Raw genomic sequence first — 24,034 nt, 5'->3', positions numbered from 1 at the left:
TGTGACATTACTTCATCATATTCTCTTTATAGGGGCATAAAAAATGTTCCTGACATGTTTAATAGTCTGCTTCTTTATTGTTGAGAGTAAGTACTGGGACGGCGAGGCTACAGTCGTTCACTGATCCTGAGTGAAAAAATTCCACGACTTCTCATCGACTTTCAAAAACTTAGTTTGAGTACTTCCGTGACCCAAAAAAATGTTGTTTCTTCCTTGTTTGTTTATGTTTTTCACTTCAGAAAAGTGGTAAACAGTTTTATATTCCTCTACAGCTGCGCGCGGTGGAGAAAAACATCTGAAAACCTCCACTTCTTACTACTGTATGAAACAGGTTGTGCAGAATAATCTGGAAAATGACCCATTTGTTAAGCTCCTTGTTATTTCGTGACTCCCGCAGAGGAAAAAACACATTCCCCTGACTCTCCTTTGACTTAAATAAACCTCCGAAAAATCGGATATTCAGAAATTAAATGTCTGTGACCAACTGTATTCTTGCAACTTCTTCATCTGCTTAGTTTGAGGCCGTTTTATTATTTTCAGTTACAGCGTGTTGGTCAGTCGAGGTCACCGTAAGAGTGCATCTCTCCTTGTTTTATATAATAATTTAATGTTTTATGGTACACTTTCCCTATCGAAATAAAATTGCACTACATTACATTCATATGTCTTTAAGTGTACGATGGACTATTAAATGCAACTTGTGTTGTTGAAAACATGCAGGTCTGACATACACTCAGGTTCCTCCAGCTTAAAGCGAGACAGATTTCAGACCTTTTTAATGCCACTCGGAATTAAAACCAATTTTCTAATGACCAAAATTGAAAATTTTGTTTTTCCCAAATGTTTATGCAAAATAAATCATTACTTTACTTTTTTTGTCCAGTGAAAATACAGATACTTGTATGATAATGTAATTTTTTCATTGTAGTTCCACTTCCACAATGTTTTTTCCAGCGTTTGACGTAGATAATATATTGGGTTTATGGACAGAAGAGAGAAATATTTAGCTGGTTTTCTGGGCGATTTTGAGTTTCTCTATCTCATTTCCACAATCGGGATTCTCATCATTATGAGATTAAGAAAAGGAATTTATGAAATCATTAAAAAAAAGATAATGATGTTGCCAATTATTTACTATTTGTACAATGCAATGTCAGAAAAAAATAATAAAAATCCAACTTTCCTTGTCTGAGCAATTTTTAAGACTTCTTTAGATTAAATTTAATTCAGTTTAATACCTATCATGGCCCTAATTTAAGATGAATTAATTCAGTGCCTTTAACAGACTTATTAAGGATCCACGGGGCCCGTGCACACGCCTGTGTCTCTGGTTCACAAGCACGTCATCTGTCACGTTAAAATGTCTGTTAAACCTGTCAAAAATACTCATATAACATGTATGCCAGAATGTAAAATATGCAAAGCTGCTAATGTTAAAATTAGGAATGGACATGAATACTTAAGTGCTTAACGTAGACGTCAGTTAAGAGTAATCGCTACCAAATCTCATACCATGACTTTTCTTTCTTTCTTTTTTTTTCCCGTTTACATGGATAAAATCTTGTTTCATTTTAGAGGACCATGCAACACGCTGCCTCGTTTACCGGCTGTCGCTCTCTGCCGGTTTACTATGAGACACCATGAGACGACTGCTGCAGGAGTTTGAGAACAGTTGGTGAGAGCGCGCCCACACACACACACACACACACACACACACACACACACACACACACACACACACACACACACACACACACAAACAAACACACATACACACATACACACATACAAACAGGCTAATTTTATATGTGAGAAAATATTCCACTGTTACTCTGAATATGACAATATTTTGAGTTTGATACGAGTCATGTAAACAGCACATTCTGTCTGAATTATGCAAATTAGGCCTTTTTCCAAATTTAGCATTTCCCATTTAAGACGTGGGATATGTATATATCTGTATATATGTAGTATTTGGGTTTTGATAGCATTATTTGGACGTCTTTACAGCACATTTGGAATATGCGTCTCAGTTGGTGTTTGCATCACAGTTTGCGACGCGCGGCCTCTTGTCCGTTTACGCTCTGCTCTGCGTTAAAATGGATTTGTTATATACAAAACAACAGTTTGCGAGGCTTTAGAGTTGAGATGGCAAAAGAAAAGCAAATATTTCCAGTCAGAGGAAGAAACACAGCTACTTTTAAACGTTATGAAAGACTTGAAAACAGCAGGTTTTTTGATATGTGCAAAAATCAAAACAGTGAAAACGGTGACCTGCTCAAGAAGGTGATACACATCAAAGACGGAGGCCGCTGTGTGTGATCTCACGGTCGAAAAAGTCGGCCAGCAGGAGGAGAGTTTGATAATAATCTTATTTTGACGCATGAAGGAAAATAACAAACTGCACCAGCTGTTCCACTTTTCTATACGTTGACGTGATGAACGTCACGTTTGGGCACGTTAATTGAAGTACGCACAGGCTGCATGTAAACAGGAATATTAGTGGAATATTCATTTTCATTATGCACGTAAACAGCTTAATAATAAAGAAATATTGTGTTTTCAGAATAAGGACAAAGAGCTGAATATTTTGTGCATGCAAATGACATCAGTGAGGGATAATTAACAGGTTTAACACACCGTTGAAAGCTTTTGGTGTCAGTGTGAGTTTCCACGGACAGCTTGGTGTCGGGACAGCTGCTCGGAGACAAATTTAGCTGATTTTTCTGATATTAACTTTGAATAAATGGACTGAAGCCTGCTTGTTCAATGAATAAATTTCAAACTGCACTTGTTTTTAGGATGTTGGCTACTTTTTTCTTTTTTTCTTTGTATGACTTGGGACATCACACTTGGACTATAATAGTTTGGGATAAATTAGGGGTAAAATAGTGTGTGCTGGGTGGGTTTCTGGGTGTTTTGGGGGTAATGTTTATGTATTTGTATGTTATGTATGAGGAATGGTTACTAGTCTGCTAGCAACTAAGGGGGTACCAATTTCACAAACAAAAACAAATAATTTTTAGCACCACATTTGATTTTTTAGACAAAAAATTTTATAATAAGTTAATGTGAGTATGTGAATGTGGAAATAACTTAAAATGCTAAATGTTAAAATCCTAAAAAGTGGACTCTGTTGATTTTAATGCATCAAAAACACAGTAACTGGACTAGCAGAGGTCGAGTGTGATACCTTGGTGCTGAGGATCTTGAAGTTGCTCTGTTCGGGGATGATGGCGTGCAGGAGGTGCAGGTCGAGGTTGTGGTTGTCTCCTGATGCCAGCTGTATCGTAGCAGCGAGCTAAAGGGACCACAGACACCAGACGTTAGACATGACCCCTCATTGGTTTCTATTAAATTAACCCTTTCAGACCTGAGCTCACTGGCTTGATGTCTTTCAGAATAAGAATCGGGTTTATTTGTAACTTTTCTAAAACAGACTAAGCATATATGGGAGTGAAATATACTGACTGAAATATAAGAGACACATTGAAAAAAGAAAACAAAAACTTAGAAAACTTGGGTACATTCAGAGCAATAAGCAACTTCAGCAGAAATGACACAAAAAATTGTTAAAAAAAGTGAAGTTACAAGAAAATGACCTTGAAATTGAGAAAAAGAAAAAGAAATGACATGGAAATAAGTGTTTATATGTGGTAATTTTGTAAAATAATTTTAAATATATAATTCTAATAACTGTAAACAATTTTTTTTTGTCATTTTTCCCCATCTTTAAAAATATTTTTCAAAACCTACTTATTTCATGCAATTACTGGGACACTTCTTACAAAGCTGCTCATTACCTTTTCCCCTATGTTTCCAAAAGAAAAACACATTGAAAAAACCCCACATAAAATCTTCAAAAACTTAGTTGGTTTAGTCAGAGCAATAAGCACTTTCAGCAGAAAGGAGACACAAATTAGCAAAACAAAAGTACAAGAAAACTGTCTTGAAATTAAGAGAAATAAATGAAATGACTTGAAAAAATGCTTCAAACAATAATAATTCTGTAAAATAATTTTAAATATATAATTTTAATAATTATACACATAGTTTTTGGGACATTTTTCTCTAGCTTCTACTAACTGTTTTGCAATTAGTGGACCACTCCTTGTGGAATTGCTCATTACCTTTTTTCCCTTGTTTTCAAAGGAAAGCAGACCAATTTGCTCCGATTTTGAAGGTTTAAATACATGTAAACGTGTTTGAATGCTGCACAATAAAGGTGAAGTCCAGGTTTCAAAGGGTTAAGCAGGAGGCAACTTGAAAAACAAACAAAAATGTTGAGTCTAATTCAAGGTAGCGCCATAATTATGATGTGAATCATCCTTCCAGGCTAAATAATAAAGTAACAATCCCTGTGCTGAAACTGTATCGTCAATATTTTAATTTTGCTTAACCGCAGCCTTTGGAAAACACACCAAACAAAGAGGAAGATAAGAAGCGAGGGGGGGGCGGAGGTGTCAGCCTGTCCGTGAGAATAATCATCTGATGCGGCTGTTTTGTCGGCCAGGAGTATCCTCGCCCTGTCCCCTCCGGCCACAGAGTGACCAGTGATGAGGGGGGTCAGACAGCTCCTAACAGCCTGTCACTCACTGGGACTCGGTGGGCGTGCGGCTTGTTGGTTTAGAGGGACATGGACTCGGCTGTGGCCCAAATCCTCACACTCCTTACACACTTGTCACTTGGCAAATGCTGCCATCATATTAAAGAAAGCACGTTCTTGGGTCCAGGTCCAGGTAGGCTCACTCCCCCAAATTACAAATTATATTATTTGTCTGGCAAGGTGACATGAAACTGCAGTTTCTTGGTTGAGATAAAAACAATCAGATGTGTGCTTTTTCGTGTTTGTCAAGCGGTGCCCATTTACCAATAAAAAGCATTTATAAAAACGGCGAGTGCTTTAGATAAGGACTTGCTATCGAAGCTGTTCTGAATCGATGTCCTCTCAATATCGCCTGAAATAGCAGTTTATTTATATTTCACGACACTCTTAAAACTCTGGAAAATCCAGCATATTAACCATCTGTGTGGACCTAAAAAGATGCTGAATTCATCCCCCTCTCTCATGGAAATCAGCTGTAACCTGGTTTTATAAAGGCAGGAAACCCAATAATGTAGGTGACAGCCTGCTTTGTCCATGCCATGTTTTTTTTCTTCTTGTGTCATGTTTGACGTTATGGATTGACTGTGGTGATTTTTAAAGATAACATTTTTTTTTACAGTTTAACAGTTTAAGGCAATATTTTTTTCCCTTAAACTTTGTTGGCATTTTTTTTATTTTGTTGTGCAATTTTTTTTTTAAAAAAAAGGGCAATTCTTTTTCTTTCTTTTACGCATTTTTTCTGGCAGTTTTTGGGGCTTTTTTCTTCTCTAAAAGTTTTGGGCAATTCCCAAAAATAAGAAAAAAAATGCAATTTTTTTGATTTGAAGTTTTTTGCCAAATTTTAATGAAAATGTTTGGCTGTTTGTTTTTCTTCAATAATCACAAAAAATACACAATTTATCAAAGCAATAAACTGTAAAAACAGGAACTATCATTGGATTTTTACATTTCCAACAATCTCTAAACACACTGTGTGTTTTTACACTGGTTTGTGAAACAAAATTCCATGACTTTTCCAAAACTTTCAGGGTATATTTAATTTTCCAAAACCTTTCCAGGCCCAAAGAAATTCATTTTTGCAAATCCCATGACTTTACCAGCTTTTTCATGACCGTACTACAGCTGTAAATGTTAAAAATGCAGCGCAGTGATAATGCAGACATTTCAAACACCTGACTTTACACATTACCTGACTGTGCATTTAACGTACATTAGACCCATTTTAATGAGTCATCCGTCACTTTGTTAAAGGCTTCAGCCTCATGCACTCGCATGAATGTGACCTCATGAAATTTTAAGTCGTAACGTCACAAAAAATGGTCGCATGTGCGCCCACTTTGATCCCAGTCTGGATCTCTGTTTTTGTGCAGTGGGGAAGGGGCTTTTGAGTGGACACAATGTCAGACTGAAGATGGACACAGAGTGCAACAGGACGATAATTCTGTCTGCATTCAGGCAAGAGAAGCTCTAAAAACTGCCCACATGAGAAATAACTCGACTGTTATCATCTCAACATCACTTCTGTTTCTCTTCTTTTTTTTTTTGCGGAGGAACAACTTCAACTTGTAATCGTTTGCAATTCAACACCTACCACTTCTCTAAAAGTGGACTTTCTGATTTGGGACCAAATGTATGCACGAAGTAGTTCATCGGGGATAAAAGCTTAGAAAGTTAGCTCAAGTAGCTTTTGGGCAATTGCACAAAACTATCAAAGCCTCAATATTCATTTCCAGTTGCGCTGTCTGAAGGTATACAGCTGCTGCGCGCTCAGCCACCAGGGGAAAAGAGCTGGAACCACTGCCTTTTATCTCTAATTTCTTTTGTATATACTGACCTAGTAAAAAATATATGAACTTATCTGTACTTCACACCACAGAGCGAGCTTAACAAGTGACTGCGTGATTCGGAGCAAGCGAACTATTTCTTTTGAAATGTGGTAAACTCAGTTTGTTATTCTATTAGGAAAGACAAAGCCGCTCCCTGGGGTGCCCTGCAGTTACCCCTCTGAGAGAGGGAAGGAGAAGTGGAAAGAAGCAAAGGAAAAGAGAAAAAGAGAAAGAAAGAGGGTTGTCCCCCGAGGGCTCTGCAGCTGATCCGAGATCAGTTATGCCTTCTATCTACAGACAATTAGGAGGTTGGAGAAGCTGGGGAGGGTAAATTGTTCTTAGATCTGTACTTTGGGGGCAATGTTAACAAGGCACCACTGGAGGCATAGTTGGGTCCATGGGGATTGTGCGTGCATGTGTGTGTGTGTGTGTGTGTGTGTGTGTGTGTGTGTGTGTGTGTGTGTGTGTGTGTGTGTGTGTGTGTGTGTGTGTGTGTGTGTGTGTGTGAGACCCATCTAATGGGCCCCCCTGAGGAAACACCCAAAAGCGAACCCATCTCTGTTCCACACACACACAAACGCAGACTCTCTTCACTTCAATGCAGCACTTAAGTGTGTGTGTTTATACCTCTTTTTCCATGAAGTTGACACACACACCATCCTTGGGTACATTTTTTGCCATGACTGTGACGATGACTTGAGACTCTGTTTGGTACCAGTCATGTCTGCAAGAAACAAACACAGAAATGTGATAAACAAGTCTGAAGATGTTTTCTTTTGTCCACCACACATTTTTACAGAATTTCCAAAACATTTAAATAACTTTATTTTAAATTTAGAAAGAGTAAGACTATACAGCGATTCAGCCTATGGTTCATTATAGCCCTTCTTACATAAAGATTGCACTATAGGGCCGCCATGAGGTCCCTTCTTCATGCCTTGTTTGCATTTTCACACAGATTGGCAGCATCAGGCCGTTCCATGGTGTGATTTTAGACAGCATGCCGGCAGCATGGAACCAAATGTGGTGTGACATTTTACACAACAGCATTAACCTCTCGTGTGACACTTGGCGGGTTTCCATTACTCCTTGAATTGCGCAAATTGAAATTTGAATATAAAATACACCTTATGGAAACATGTCAGTTTCGCATTGATATTCACATGAACTAGTATTTCAGGTGATTCAAAAAAGTAATAATTTGCACTTAAAGCAATAAACTGCACTTTTTTGGCTTTTATGGGTCACGTGATGCTATGGCTGTGTGCTTGTTTGTATGAACTGGTTCCTTCATGATGCAGCAGGCGCTACATGAGGTGTTATTACATCGCATAACTCCACAAATCCACAATTCCTCGGTGAAATCGTGGACTATCACCTCCAAGAAATCCATCATACTTGGCCGCTCCCATGTACTTGATGTCACACCAAAGTTTACAAAGGTACAGGTCGCAGAGTGTAGCTTGTACTAAACCTATAAGATTGCAAAAATTACAGTCTGCCGAAATATTTAATCTCTGGTAAGAAATACAAGTGGCTGTTAGAATTGCTTCATTCACCAGCCAAAAAACCCCAAAACAGAAGTGATCTATTGAGTGGCTGGTAGATTAACGAATCCACCAGCCACAGTGGCAGGTGGATGAAAAAAATGAATTTCCAAACCTGCCGTAGGAACCCTGCATTTCTATAATGAATACATAAACCTCATGGGATCTAAAACTTCAAATAATACGAAGCATCATTAACATGTTTCGTATGCATTCAATGTATTCACAGTTATACGGAACGGGACTGCTTTGACACACTGAGGCTTCGTTAATCATTATTCTGCTATAATAAATAAAATAAACATTAAAAACAGATGCCTAGATAAGGCGTGTTTACATTTCTGCACTTACTTCACAGTTGTAGCCGCTGGTGTCTGCTGGGTCATTCAGCCCCCGGGACGAGATGACAATTAGAGAGGGAGATGTGGTGATGAGGCAGAAGGATGAAACAAAAATCAGGAAAAAACCCAAAACAGAACAACAACAAAATAAGCTTAGTAAAGCTTTGAAAGAGGAGCACACACACAGCTGATGGTCTCTGCTGATGCTGAGAGCAACAATGCCCCCAGCTGGCCGTGCGGAGAACTCACCCTGTTGCCGCCGTCGGTCTGCGTCTGATCTGGAAAGAGAGGAGAGAAATTTAAGCGAGCGGCAGGTTGAAACATTAAATACACCCTGCTTAAGCTGCCCGAATCGATCTCTAGTCTTTAGGTTGACGGCAAAGCTATAAGAACTTTACACATATTTGTCTGCAGAGAAATGACAGCAGACAGACACACAGACGCTCTCCCGTCCTCCACCAGTTTGTTTACTGGTCCATCCACGCCCATTAAAAGCCCTGTGAGCCCAAACAAGCCTGATCACCGTTTACCAGCATGCTATCATACATTATTCACTGACTTCATTACGGAGAGAGAGAGCGCGCGGAGAGGGAAGAGAGATGACGGGAGGCGTGTTAATGTTGTCTTAATGAGGTCGCGTTTGAAATGGTGAGGAGGGGTGTGTGTGGAGAAAAAGACTGTGTGTCAGAGTTTGTGTACTTTTAAACAAGCAGGGTGCCACATGTGATGGGACCAGGTGCTGTGTGTGTGTGTGTGTGTGTGTGTGTGTGTGTGTGTGTGTGTGTGTGTGTGTGTGTGTGTGTGTGCATGTGTGTGGTAAACACACTGTCACCGGAAGAAACAACCGCTGCTGGTGTGAGCAAGCGCAAGTAGGGTACTTTCAAGTTTTAGTGTGTGTGTGTGTTTGTGTGTGCGTATGTGTGCGCACGCCGTCTGTGAGCGAGCCTACGAAGGAGCTGGGTCTCATCGGGAGCTTTCAAACATCAGTAGCGTTAACTCTGATGAATCATACCGCTCCCGGGAGTACGTGTGCATGCGGGTGTGAAGCGTGTTTGTCAAAACTCATGCTCTTGTTTACTTGAGATGATCCAGAGGGCCCCAGCATCACCAGAAAACAGAAACACACCACCCAGACATGGCATGCATCTTTTATTGGACCGAGCGGCTCAGCCTAAACACTCGCGCTGTGGATTCATGGATGTGCGCAAGCTCATTTGTTTGATCAGATGGCCTCATCAGCTCCCTGACTGAGCCATTTAGCTTAGTGTTTGATAGCAGCGCGGAAATCGCATATCGAAGATGGAGGGCAACTGGTCATAGATATAGAAGTCTGAAAGTGTTTTTTTAAATGTATTTATACAACACCCCGAGGCAATACTGTGTACCAATAGTTAACAGTTTTGAACCTTTTCAGTAAATTAAAATAATTAAAGGTAGGTCTGGGTGATGTGAGTTTAAAATGTTATTGCGATATTTTCAGGCTGTATTGCAGTATCTAATATATATCGCGACATTTTTAAATGCTCAAAAATTAAAGTTAAAAACACAACTGTTATAATAACATTTGACAAAATATGGTGATGAGGAAGTTAAGTAAAGTACTTTTATACTGGAATTTTAAAAAGTATTGTTATAATTAAATAAATCAAAGCGGGACATATGGTGCTTTTACTCTGAAGGCTGGCTAGTCTCAGGCAGGAAATGTTAATGTTTTTGTTGTACACTTGAAGCTTCAGTTCAACATGTTAGCGTTAGCAGACAGTTAAACAGACGCTGCGGCGCCTTTAAGGATTCATTCACTGTGAGCGGACAACAAACAACAGCTCTGCAGTTCATAAATTAATAATATTTGCAAGTCACAGTGGTGATGTAACTAAATAGTCACGATCCGAGCTCTGCAGAAACGAACACACGCCTCACCTGCTCACACTACGACCCACTGAGTTAGACTGCTACCGCAGAGCAGTTTAACATGATGATTAATTCTCTGTAAGCTGGAAACAAACTAACAGCTCCAGTTCAAATATTAATAGTATCTGCAGATCGCAGTAGTGCCCATAGTCGCAAAATGTGACTAAATAGTCACAATCTGGAGCTCTGCAAAAGCCCTGCTGTGTGTGTCTGTGAGAGGCAGAGAGCCACAGGAGACAGCGAGATAACCAAAATGCCGGTGGCTCCTAAAAATAACATCACAATTTATGCTCAGTGTTCACAATAGTCATTTTATATATTGCACATGGAACAAGTCGCAATACCTCGAGCGTATTAAATATATCGTCCATGAGATTATACACTACAGAAAATATACTTATTATATTAAATTAAATTTCTGCCAATATATCCGCCTAAACCCGAAACACCGGACCTTTAAAGTCTGTTTAATGTCCAAGACCAACAACAGCTTTCAATACTGGTCTAACGTTAACTAAAATACACACATTATAGAAGTTTCAGTTACTTACTTCCCATCATCTCTTCACACCGCTTGATCCAGATCTCGAATGATGTGTCAGAAACTGTGGACACACACAAAAATGAATTTACATTTTCTGCTTTGTGTCTTTAAGAGACAGCTTACTACAAAATAAGAAATGGTTATTTTTAATTTGACAAAAAAAAGGCATTTGGGGGCATCCCTGAGGTGGTAATGAAGTCTGAAGTGATTTGATTCAGAATCAGAATAATAATCACAAACACTGAAAAAATTGTGGTTCATTACAGTCGCTCTGATGCCAGTATATAGAATTACAGCAAGTAGAAATAATTAATATTAGTAGCACATGTATTTAAAAATAGAAATAAAGTAATAGTAAACTGTTAAAATAAAACAATATATATATATGTAAAGTATAAAACAAAATATAAGTGTAAAGATATACAGTAATACAGTAATAGTAAACAATGAGCACTAGTATGTCAATATTTAAAATAAAATATGTATAATATGCTGAGTATGCAAGTGTGTAAAAAATATAATGTAAAGAAATTCAGTAATAGACAGTTGGCACGAATAAGTAAATCTTTAAATTGTAACAGGGATAATGTGCCAAGTGTGTAAATTGGTAATACAAAAACTGCACCTTATGCAATGTATAAAATGTAACTTAAAAATATAAAATAAAAAAATTTCTGAAGAAGGCCAACATCATGAATTTAATAGGTTTGTTTCTAGAGCGAAAAACTACAGATAAGAAAAGATGTGTTTGATACATTAGTGGTGGTTTTACCAGCAGATCAAAGAAGACGCACATTTTACAAGCAGAACTTGTTCAACTCAAATTGAGTTTAAAAATCGATCCACAGCTTTTTGACAGCACTGAGGATTTTTGGACGTTCACATATTTAACCCTTTAACAGTCACTAACACTAAGAAATACCTTTACAGTGCGATAAAAGTGCAAAAGTCAATGTAATATAATAGAAATCCGAAAATAAAAGTAGCGTCATACAATATATTAATAAAACAACAACTAGTGAGTTATATAATAAAAATCTGAAAATAGACTTAACTTAATAAAATGAACAAAAACATAAATAACATATAAAAAACATATAAAATAAATAAATATAATAATCTAGTAAAAAAACTTTTTAAAACGTAAGATAGACAAAAAGCATATATTTATTCTAATATAATAAAAACAGAATTAAATAGAGTTACAGTGTAACCACAATACTAAAATGTATCACACAAAAACATCTGTATAAAATTAAATTGGGTTTTGACAGTTAAATTGTTTTTTAATGAAGCAATTTGATTGCAAAAAATGTACCGTGCGGTTCACAATCCCTGTTAAAGGGTTAAATCTTTTTAATTAAGTCATTTTGATGATCAGTCTGGAGACGTTAAAGCTGCAGTAAAATGTGAACAGACTTTGGCTGAACTAACTTTCGTGGTTTGCACTTCTAGTAACACTTGAAGTTACTGGATTAAAATGTTTTTTATCCCTATCTGACACATCTTGGAGGGATCCCGAGAGCCAAACCAAATCCAGGCTATTTTGGGTCTTAAAAGCCCAAAATGCACAACAGCTCTTTTGTAACATCATCATGAGGCCTGATGTTACTTAACTGAAAACAAACAAAGCCATCAACATTTTCAGCCCCGCTGAAGGATGTGATGCAACACCAAAAAAAAAGCAGCCTTTTATGTTTATTTTAATGAGGCTGTAAAGAAACTCTCCAAGATGACATCTGCAATCTGATATTAACTTCTTTTCTTTTCATGTCTGCATTTTTCACCATTTCTGAACCAAATTGCTCCAGAATGTAATCTGCAGATTATCCCATAATGGAAATTATTGTTAGTCGCAGCCCTTAAAAAGTAAAAAAAGACTCGATAAAGCTCAGTGTTTGAAGGGTTGAAAATGCGGCTTTTCTTTCTTCACCCTTAACAAACGGACTCGATTTCTTCCAAAAACATGGGAAGAAGTTAAAAGAAAATTACCGAAACAGTCGTGACACTTTATAGAGAGCTGAGCGGCAGAGTTTGTCGCCGAGGTCGACCGCGGCTGTACTCACCGTCCAGTTGGTGTCCCTGAGTGAACGCTGCCTGCGCTGGCCCAAAGTGGCTCAGGTGGTATTCTGCGATTCTGCAGTTCGGAGAGAAAAACACGGCACTTGTACTCAGATCAGATCGTGATGGAAAAATAAATGTGACCTCCTCTGACACGCAAAATTTGGATCATGTACCTTTTTAAAAGTTAAATAACTAGCGTCGGAACAGATCGAGATATTTGCCGAAACGTCACTCCAAACTTCCAAAACAGGAATAATTTGTTTAAATTTCATAGCAGATGTGACTGTGAAAAAGTTGTATGTAATCACACGTGTTGAAAATTGTAATTATTCTGTTCTTGTTTTGTTTTTTATTTATTTTATTTGTCTATTTATTTACTTATTTTTGTTGCGGGTACCTTAAAAGGCACTATGTAAATCCACGTTATTATTATCATTATCATTATTACTAAATTATATTTTTTTATTATTACCAATCAACGTTATGATACAGATTTTTTGTTACAGAAACAAAGTAACTTAGGCTGCAACTTTTCATTGCAGCAATTTTCTTTGTCAATTCATCAGTCGATTATTTTTCTGGATAAATCAATCACTTTTTTTTTTTTTTTAATTTACCAAATTAGCTGCCGATTAATGTAACAGTTGACAACTAACTGATTAATCATTGCAGCTCTAACAGTCCCCGGGTCCATTAACAGTGAATAATCGAGCACATACACCTGTGAGTGTGATTTCACCACATTTTCATGAACATACACACCCTGTTCGCATGAAAGCGAGGGGAAGGCTGGGTTTCAGCTGCTGCGCTTTTTTGGCATCATCAACAGCACCTGCAGAGAAAAAAAACAACACTGTTATTTCATCTAACCTGTATCACTAAGAAAATGTATATTAATATCAAACCAAATTCCTGTAGAGATTGCTAACAGTAGGATTATAAATTTAGGCATCTCATAGGAAATGTTGTTTTCTGCAGTCTGGACCACAACAGCCGCTCTAATGTTTAGAGGCATTATTTAACTAATTATAACCAGATATATTGTGGGTGGTAACCAAAAAGGCAACATCAGTTTTAAATCGAATTCGAGAACACTTAAAATATTGATTTATTGGTGCACAGGGATTCTGAATATATGAAACAATTTTAATATTAATTTTCTGCAGTATCACCACACCTGTACGAGCTGCTCTTTCTCACCCTCTTATTATTACTGTTTGCTACAGTCATTCTGCTGTTCTTTCCAAAGTCTTGTTATAGTCTTCTTATATTTATTTCATGATAAAAAATCCTAAATTTTATGCCTCCAATGGAATTTTTTTCACTGTATCAAAAATTGTACAAATATTGACATTTTTGAGGTACTGTGGCGCAGTTAGAAGTTCCAGTACGGTGACAACACTACAGCGAACAATCGTGCATATTTATTCAAAAAGATTGTGTTGTAATTAACTTGTCGGTCAGTACGCGTAGTCTGCAGACTTACAGCTGTAGTTTTTGAGAAGAATGTGGGCGTAGGCACGCTGGCAAAACCACTCAGCATTGTCAGGGTCTTCTTGCAAGGCGTCATTAAGTTCCTGAAGGAAAAATATGGAATTTAAGTCGAACACTTAAAGTGGTTTTAATTCAGAGAGTTATGATAGTGATGGAAAAGTAACAGAATAAAACATGATACTGGCTGACATGTTTGTCTCTTCTGTATGATATATCATCACAAACAACTATTACTTTAAGAAAATATGTTAAAAATGGAAAATAATAATGTAATTGCTGTTTTTTGTTTTTTTTTACTCCTCCAGAATCAGATTAAAGTTTATGCAAGTATGTTTTCACGTAAAAGGAATTTGCCTCTGTGTTTGGTGCATAAAACAAGAATAAAAAAACACACTCAAAAACATGTATATAGAACTTTTTTTTTTTTTAAAGAAGGAAAAAAGTGATAAAAAGGTAGAAATTATACTGTTCATTTTTTTATTTGTTTTAAATTGTTAATTTCTCTCTCTGTTTTGTTTCCAGCTTTACTTTATATTCATTATTATTGTTGTTGCTTTGTCATAGTTGTATATTTCTTGAGCTCTTTTCTTTAGTCTGTAAACGGGAAAGTGGAAGATATATGCCTAATAAATAAATAAATTATGGAAAGTAATATTACCGTTTAATATGTACTGAGTATTGCTGAAATTGGACATTAAAAGGCCAAAAGTATGATAAGTATGTGAATAAATTGCATCATCTCCTCCTTACTGTGTGCTGTATGTGTTATCTTTATGTTGAATAAACAAAAAGTTTTTAAAAACTGTAATATTAACTGAAATTTAACGTAAAATAACTGACACACCTGTTCTGACAAAGTGATGCTAACAGCAAACGCTAGCTAACTTGATTAGCTTGTTAGGAGTCAAAACCGGCGCTAACGTGAGAAACAGTCACATTAACGACAACACGCTCATTTTAATCTCTAAACAGCGCGACTGCGGGCGTTTGTGCCCGTGTTTCAGCAGAGGCAGCTGGTTTTTGTGTGCTGTTTACCTGCACGGCTCTGTGAGGGTCCTCGTCGATGAAGCTGTCGGTGAAGCTGCTGCGGAGAGACCGACAGTTAGCGAGCAAATCACTTCAAATGTTCACAAAACACGATGGAAATGTTTGATCTGACTTGCCGTTGGGCTGCCATGGGTGTGCTGCGGGTGTCTGCGGTGTTTCTGTAGCGGCAGAAAGTTCTAGCAAGACGCGGAGACTTCTGGAAACGTGATATTAGCAGCGGCAGCGGCTCGAGCCCAGCAGCAGGCCTGTCAACATCCGGCTGCTCACAGCGCTCAGCGCGCCACAGCGCCACCTGCCGGCCGGGAGGAGGCGCCACATGACGGCTTTATACTGTCAGCGCACCTCTCCACTCAGACAGGTAAATAACAAATAACAAACAAAAATAAACAAAGGCAAAACAAGAACTGTCATTACCTAAATACTGCATTTCATTGACATTAAATTATTACCATTATTATTATTATTATTGTTATTATTATTATTATTATTATGATTATTATTGTTATTATTATTATTATTATTATAAATTTTGTGCTGTTATCCTTTCATTTTATTTTATTTCTTTTTATACTGATTGTTATTATTATTTTTACACCTCTCCACTCAGACAGGTAAATAACAATAAACAAACAAAAATAAACAAAGGCAAAACAAGAACTGTCATTACCTAAATACTGCATTTCATTGACATTAAATTATTACCATTATTATTATTATTATTATTATTATTATTATTATTATTATTATTATTATTATTATTATTATTATTATTATTATTATAAATTTTGTGCTGTTATCCTTTCATTTGTTTTTTATCTACTATTTAGAATATTTTATTTCTTTTTATACTGATTGTTATTATTATTTTTACACCTCTCCACCCAGACAGGTAAATAACAATAAACAAACAAAAATAAACAAAGGCAAAACAAGAACTGTCATTACCTAAATACTGCATTTCATTGACATTAAATTATTACCATTATTATTGTTGTTGTTATTATTATTATTATTATTATTATTATTATTATAAACTTTGTGCTGTTATCCTTTCATTTGCTTTTTATCTACTATTTAGAATATTTTATTTTTTTATACTGATTGTTATTATTATTTTTACAGCTCTCCACTCAGACAGGTAAATAATAATAAACAAAAAAAATAAACAAAGGCAAAACAAGAGCTGTCATTTCTTAAATGCTGCATTTCTTTAACATTAAATTATTACCATTATTATTATTATTATTATTATTATTATTATAAACTTTGTTATCCTTTCATTTGCTTTTTTTCTACTATTTAGAATATTTTATTTTTTTTATACTGATTGTTATTATTTTTACACCTCTCCAATCAGACTCCACTCAGTAAATAATAATAAACAAACAAAAATAAATAAAGCCAAAGAAGAGCTGTCATTCCTTAAATGCTGCATTTCTTTAACAGTAAATTATTACTATAATAATGATAATAATAATGATGATGATGATGATAAACTTTGTGCTGTTATCCATTAATTTACCTTGTATCTACAAATTAGATTTTTTTTTTTTATTAGGATTATGATTGTCATTGTTCTTCTTAATTATTATTATAATTGTGCTGTTATCCTTTCATATATTATTATAATATAATATTTTGTATGTCTATGATTGTCATTCATATTATTGTTATGTTATTATTTATTTATTCATTTATTATTATTATATTCATCAAATTAATTATTTTCTTTTTGAAAATTTATTGCATATTTTTGGCCATTTCTTGTCAAGTTGCTCATTGCTTTCTGCCCCCCCCCACACACACACACAAATAAATAAACCCCCAGACTGAGAATATTTAACTGAACTCTAAATAACCATGTCCACATTTTTAATGTTAGAATTAGCCTATAGCCGAGCAAATAATATCCCAAATCAATCAATATTTGGCAATTTTCTGTGGATGCACAGTTTTCTTCATAACCCCAAGTAACACTGCATGCAAAATTTGTCATTTTGTGTGTGTAATTTGTGTGTGTAAACAGTAAAATTAACAATTGCAAAATATACAGATAAAAAAAAATAAGTCCAAGTCCTCAAAAAAAAAACTACTGTGTTGCAATAATGAAAACAAATGTAACTTGTAATTTCCATATCTTGTACTTACAGACTTTTAACCACTGATGCTGAAAAATAAATAAGCAACGACGATTTTCACAGACAATGACAAAATTAACTTTATTTCACACAACAGACCATTATCTTTCTTTAAACACCTCCGGACTGCATGAAAGCAAAACACAGCGAAAATAAGGCAACGGAAACTCCACCTCTCCCTCTGCTACAAGCTCACACATCAGTCAGGCTTACAGTATCAACAGGCCCCCAGATAAGCCAAGAGAGGGGGCTCCACATGAACGCTTTACTCGTTAATAAAGTGAAAACAGTTTTGCATAGCGTTCCCAGAGGGCGCGAAGGCACAGAAGCATCTCAGAAAACTAGTTTAGCCTCACAGAAGCCGGCCTAAACCGCACAAACTCGGTTTTCATTTGGAGCGCCGTTTGTGAGGCTGAACTCAGATCAACCAAAGTGAAAACACCGAACTTTGCGTTGGTCCGTTATAAAAAAGGGCCAGCCGCTTTACTCTTTGCATAGCAGTCTGTGCAGAAAAACTAAATTTGTACGAGACCTGAGGGAGAAAATGGCAACAAGGCACAAAGTCGAGCATGTTCACAGACGTACAGTATACGACACACAATACATAAAGGTATCTTCAGAGGTTCATATATGCATCTATATAGGTGTGATAAGTAAACAGTGTGTGCATAGCAGAGAGGCTAAATAGTAGCAGTATAAAGACGACGTGGCTAAATAAAAAAAGGCCATTTCACTGGTGATTGTCGACAAAAGGAAAGTCCACTGTGCAGATACGTCAACTACAAACAGCAGCAGTGCTCAATTACTACTCTAGAAAAAAAACAGTGATCCCTTGTTTTCAACAATTCACAACATAATTCAGTAAAAAAAATACAACAACAATAATAATAATAATATGGAATGTTTTCCCTCATGATTAGCAGGAAGCAGGGACAGGAAAGAGAAACATACAGCAGGGGTAAACATTAGTGCAAAGCCGTTTTCAAGGCGGAGGAATGATTCAGCGCGTGATAGTAAAAAAAAAAGTGAGTAAAGGCAGAGACGGCGGGCACAGTGTGCTCATCAGATCATCTGACGCCGCAGGTGAAGAGTGTCTGCAGAAGTGCAGAGAGGCTGTGGGTTCCAGTGCATGTCTCTGTTGGTTACAGGCTGCAGAGGCGTTATTTACACCTGCTATTGACATGCATCCTGGGTGATCAGATCACAAGCAGACGGCTTTAAATAAAGGTGTGAATGAACCCAAAAGTGTCCTTTAATTTGAGCAATACAGAGCGGGTCTGGGCTGCAACTTATTAACGCAGTATATGCGTTAATAAGTTTCTCCAGGATTTCACGGGCTGTTTTTGTGATTGTTTCAGCCTGAAATGCCTGATTTCACACTAGGCTTGGGCAGTTCCACAGTAATACGTTATAACGGGGAATTTAGAAATCTTGAAGATGTGTTTTTCAATATCATCATAAATATAAGGCGGGTTTTTATTAACCCTCACATTAAGCAAAGTGAAATTGAAGTGAAAAAATACGGCTAATGGAAACACGTCAATTTCGAAAATACTCCCATTTATTGCAGAAAGGTTTTTTACGCTTGCATGAGGTGGTATTTCAGGAGATTCGAAAAAGACGTATTCCGCAAAACAGTATTTTTTTGCATTTGTAGGTCACATGATGCTATGGTTATGCGCTTGTCGGTAGGAACTGGCTCCCGGAGGTGTTACTGAATCACATAACTTTTCAAAAGTTGATCGGATCATCCGGAAGTTTTGAATCCACAATTCCTCTGTGAAATCGTGGACTATCAGCTCCCAGAAAACCCTCATACGTGGTCACTCCCACGTATAAGGGGCTCGCCTTTCCTTTATCGCTTGCATAAGACGCCTTTGTCACCTTTGATTGGAAATAATGACTCTAGTGCGGTGGCTGATGATGTTTTGAACATCCATCGCCATGCTGCTGGAAACGCAGTCATCTCATATTTTGGGGGGAGAGAGCTTGGGTGACAAACAGACCGTGCACTTCACGGCTTCACCATCACGTAGGGTCACAGCATCGCCCGAGCAGTGAGGGAGCAGCACGTTCTCATCCCAACGGTTTTCAGTCAGGACAGAGAGACACCGTGCACCACGGAGTGTTACGTGACGGAGCGCCCGGTGTGCCTCCGACTGCTTGACATCGATTGTGACACTTTATAGTTTGTCACGTTTAGTCCAGTGCTTTAAATTTGTTTGCTAAATTTCGTTGTGTATCTGAAATAATAAGTGCCTTCATTTTGGAGGGTAATTATTTTGACCTGCTCTGTGCTGCGGGTCAGAGCTGTTCTTGGCGTGAGCTGCAGAGAGCTCAAATGTTTCTCCTGCAGCTCAGACGACACGGAAACGGCCCGACTCAGTCACTGAACCCGTTAATAAATAACCGTTGGCTAAAATGATAATTCCTGTCTCTGTGTGTGTGACAGGTGCAGCAGCAGGATCACAAACACTGAAACAACATTCGTCATGCCTGAATGAAAAATCGAATACCTACCTACCCAGTGGAAAGTCGAGACGTTTTCTAAGGCCAGGTGTGAACAGAGAAACACTGAGCTGTGCACTCTTGATGGGATCACCCAGGATGCCCGTTCACACCAGGTGTGAACAGAAGAGCTGCAGAGGGCTGAGATAAAGCACAGCAGCTTTTAAAGTCTCTTAGAAAGTAAACTGATAAATGTTGTGATTTTTGGTTTCTGCCAGTTTCCTGCCGACTCAGATGTCAGAGAGGAAGCAGTGATCTCAAATTACTTTTGTAACCAATTCACAATTTAATCTAAAATACAAAAATAATCCTCAATCATTGCGCCCTCTCTTACGCGCTGAAGAAATAAAGGCTCCGGTGTGCCGACATGGCCACAGCAAAGCTCTGTAACTGGTCCTGAGTCAGTGGAGTGTGTGTGCGTGTGTGTTTGGTCTCTTTCTATTGGTCAGAGCTCGTTAGAGGCACCAGCTGTGGAGTCTCCACTTTGTATCCTGGGTGAGACTTTTCACCCGGTGCACCGTCACTGTCCGCAGACCCCTGAGCGGCGGCCTGCCGCTCGCACAGACTCCCCAGCAGCTGAGCTGTTTTGAAGACGGAGGCGTGGCCGGCGGGCTGCAGGGACTGGACCTTCTGCAGGTTCTGGAGGGTCCGCAGCATCTCAGCGGACACGATGGGCAGGTGCTGCTCCTGGATCAGGCTGGTGCTGGCAGGTCGCAGGATGGTGTCGCGCTGCATTGAGGGCCTGGGAGCCGGCCTGGTCCGCTGGGTCGCCGGGGCTCGGACGGAGCCGGGCGACGTTTTCTTCTGTGGTGGGTGCGAGTCTTCCTCCTCCACTGATTGGTCACTCGACAGTATTGTGCTGTCGTCGGAGTCATCACTGGCACCGTCATCGTTGTTGCTATTGTCATCGTCATCCTCCTCCTCTTTGATGCCGTCGCCATCGGTGATGTAAATCATGTCTTTGGGCAGAGAGGTGAACTGGTAGACGAGACGCTGGCCCTCAACCTTGTTCAGGATGCCTCTCTGGTAGTAGTACCTGCACGGACACGAAGGTTCAGGATCAATAAAACACACCACACATCTGCCATGTTTACAGTGAAGCGGCTTCAGGGGTTAAAAACTATTTACATACAAATACCCAGAGCAGGGACACAACTCACTTTGTTTGGGGGCCACTTCTGCAAAATGATAAGAGGCCAGGGGCCAGTCGCAGCAGCCTCATGCATGGTTCTAGAAAATCTCGAGGATTTTAGGACATTTTTCAAATTTTAAGACATTTCTTGGATTTTGGGACGTTTCTAGTATTTTAGGACATTTCTAGGATTTCAGGACATCTCTGGGATTTTAGGCAGTTTTTAGGATTTTAGGATGTTTCTAGGATTTTGGGACATCTGTAGGATTTCAGGAAATTTTTTGGACTTTGACATTTTTCAGATTTTTGGACATTTATTGGATTTTAGAACATTTCTAGTATTCAAGGACTTTTCTCAGACGGGCCATCTTGGCGGTTTTTAAGATTTTAGGATATTTGTAGGATTTTGGGACATTTGTAGGATTTTGGAAAAATATTTGGATTTTAGGATGTTTGAAGGATTTTCGAAAAAAATTTTCGGATTTTAGGATGTTTCTAGGATTAAAGGACATTTCTAGAATATGAGGACTTTTCTTGGAAAGGCTGTCTTGGCCGTTTTTAAGATTTTAGGATGTTTCTAAGATTTTGGGACATTAGGGGCTTAGACAGGATCTTTGTTGGAGGGTGCAGGGGATCCTACATTGGCACTTTTTTAAAATTGATAAACAAGTTCTATTTTGATGCTGTTTAATCCACTCTGGCACCTTATGTATACTAAAAACACAAAAACAACTCCCAGTGCGCATCACTTTATTTTTACTGTGAATTAGATTTGGATTCGATTTTAGATTTATCGCTGACCTATGGTATTTTAAAAATTTTCTTTAAGTGTAACTATAACTAATAAGAGAAATAATTCTGTAATAACGTGAAACCACAACATTTTCTCAGATGTTACCGAATGTGTAAATGTCATATCGTTGCAACCCTAATATCTTAACACATGTACATATAGAGCATTTCCTCTTTCTGCTGCGTACCTGAGTGCTCGGCCCATCGTCTCATAATTCATATCGGGCTTGTTCTTGTGTTTGCCCCACAGTCTGGCCACCGCTTTGGAGTTGACAAGCTTGAAGATTCCTGCGTGGGGATTGGTCCATTTAATGTAGCGGGGGCAGACCTGTCGGTCTTGCAACAGCTCCATCAGGAACTGCCACAGGTACAGTGTGTTTCCTCCTGAAACACAAACACAGGAAATGTGATGGGAGAGGAAAAATGGAACATGATTTCTGCAAAAAGTGATCCCCTGTGATCCGCATTTCTCTCTCGTCTCTCAGTTCACTGCTGCGGTGTTTACGTTACTCTGACAGCTTTTAATTCAGACGTGCGCTGCACTGAAGCCCCAAATGTACTGAAACAGTCTGACGCACGTGTTTTGAAGTATGCTTATTGTTTTCAATGTGCCGAACATGCACCAGAAGCATGGCACGTCACAATTGTTTTGGCTCTGACCTTGTATTTTAATTTTGGAGCGTCTAATGAGGACCGAGGGACCAAAGCGGTTTTTTTCTGCAGCCACAGTTTTTTTTGGAGAAAAACTAAAAGAAATAAAGAGGTGGGGTTTTCTTCCCCAGCTGACATTTTATAAAAAAAATTAATAATTTTCTCATACTATTTATTTAGTAGTTTTTGAGAAACACATACATGTATCAACATAAACAAAACTCTGTACAAAGAAAATATGTCGACCCGTACAAAACTCGAGCATTATTGAGCAATGGTGGCATTGAATTAATTACCGTATAACTTTCATTTTCTGAAAGTAATACGATATGTTTTCACAAAAAGTTAAGATTGTATTTTTTAGACAAGGAAAAGTGCAGACCACTGTATATGATAAATACTTTTGATAGTCTTGAATATATGAAATGGATTTTGAGCTATTTATCTAGTTCTTCTTAAGATTAAATCGATAAGTTTCCAGGTTCTTTATTTTCTCAGCTATTGACGAGATAGATCATTACGCAGAGCTGCTGTACACACTGTGTTAGACGGTCTTTCAGTTTGTGTTGATTGTTGTGTGTTGTCTGTGTGTTGTATTGTGTTTAGTCGTACTGTGAGCATTAATGTTATGGATGTGCATTTATGTAATCTAGTTAATAAAATATTGTTAATTAAAATAATGGAGGGAAGAGTTAAATACAGAAGCTAATGGGCATCTTAAAAAACAAACAAACAAATTTGTGAAAAAACTTGTGCGTGCAGGTGTAATACTTCGTAGAAAACCATACATTTGCTATCGTGCTTTTATGTAAACTCGACTTTGACGCGTCTTCAGACGTGAGACCCACATGTAACACCGATGTGTGACACTTGTACCTTTGTTGTATTTGTCCTTCTTCACTTTAATGTCCGGTGTGGGAGACTCTGCCCTTCTGTGTCGAGGTTTCCTCCCTGAACAGATGAAAAGTAAAAGCAGGAAATTTAAAAGACATTTAATATAATCAGACAATAATTTACACCGTAATTTAGTTTCAGCTGAGCTGATAACCCAGAGAGCGACTGACCTCTCTTTTTGGACTGCAGCTGTGCCGCGGGCTTCTTTGTGTGCAACGAGTGCCACTGTGGCTGGTCGACAGCTCCCACAATCCCCTCTGCTGACACAGTCACCTGGGTAACAGGAGTAGTGATGACATCACCCAGTGATGGTAAGAAGGTCTGGGCTGCAGGAGGGCATAAACAGATTTAATAAAAGAGAACAGCACAGTGACCACCACGTCTAAAAATAACGTCTCGCAGTCAGACGTGTCCTACATCAAAAAGCAGCGGGGAGGTTTTATCAGGGCATCTTCACTCTGTTAGTGTGTGTGTGAGTGGTGTTAGTCCAAGAGAGAGTGTGTGTGTGTGTGTGTGTGTGTGAGTGGTGTTAGCTCAAG

At 38.1% G+C, this 24,034-nt stretch overlaps 1 protein-coding gene across 6 annotated transcripts in view; it reads right to left on the bottom strand.

Annotated features, from left to right (window-relative positions):
* sugt1 (SGT1 homolog, MIS12 kinetochore complex assembly cochaperone) overlaps positions 1-24,034 on the bottom strand; it is a 53,550-nt gene that overhangs the window by 18,727 nt on the left and 10,789 nt on the right. For 2 of the 6 annotated variants that reach the window (XM_042497560.2, XM_042497561.2), the window contains 4 exons: positions 23,666-23,821; positions 23,478-23,552; positions 22,139-22,334; positions 17,573-21,062 (listed from right to left, as the gene is read on the bottom strand). In XM_042497560.2, the coding sequence (XP_042353494.2) occupies positions 20,465-21,062; positions 22,139-22,334; positions 23,478-23,552; positions 23,666-23,821 (1,025 nt within the window). In that variant the 3' untranslated portion in view covers positions 17,573-20,464. Of the gene's footprint in view, positions 1-3,193; positions 3,302-7,059; positions 7,157-8,330; positions 8,357-8,569; positions 8,599-10,782; positions 10,837-12,841; positions 12,913-13,601; positions 13,672-14,325; positions 14,417-15,368; positions 15,418-15,496; positions 15,657-17,572; positions 21,063-22,138; positions 22,335-23,477; positions 23,553-23,665; positions 23,822-24,034 lie in introns of those variants that run through there. The other 4 variants (XM_042497877.2, XM_042497875.2, XM_042497876.2 and 1 more) reach the window with 4 other exon arrangements.

The sequence above is a fragment of the Plectropomus leopardus genome, chromosome 12, assembly GCF_026936395.1.
Source record: "Plectropomus leopardus strain MGB_pleo_1.0 chromosome 12, ASM2693639v1, whole genome shotgun sequence".
NCBI lineage: Eukaryota > Metazoa > Chordata > Actinopteri > Perciformes > Serranidae > Plectropomus > Plectropomus leopardus.
This window is presented reverse-complemented; position numbering and strand designations above follow the sequence as displayed.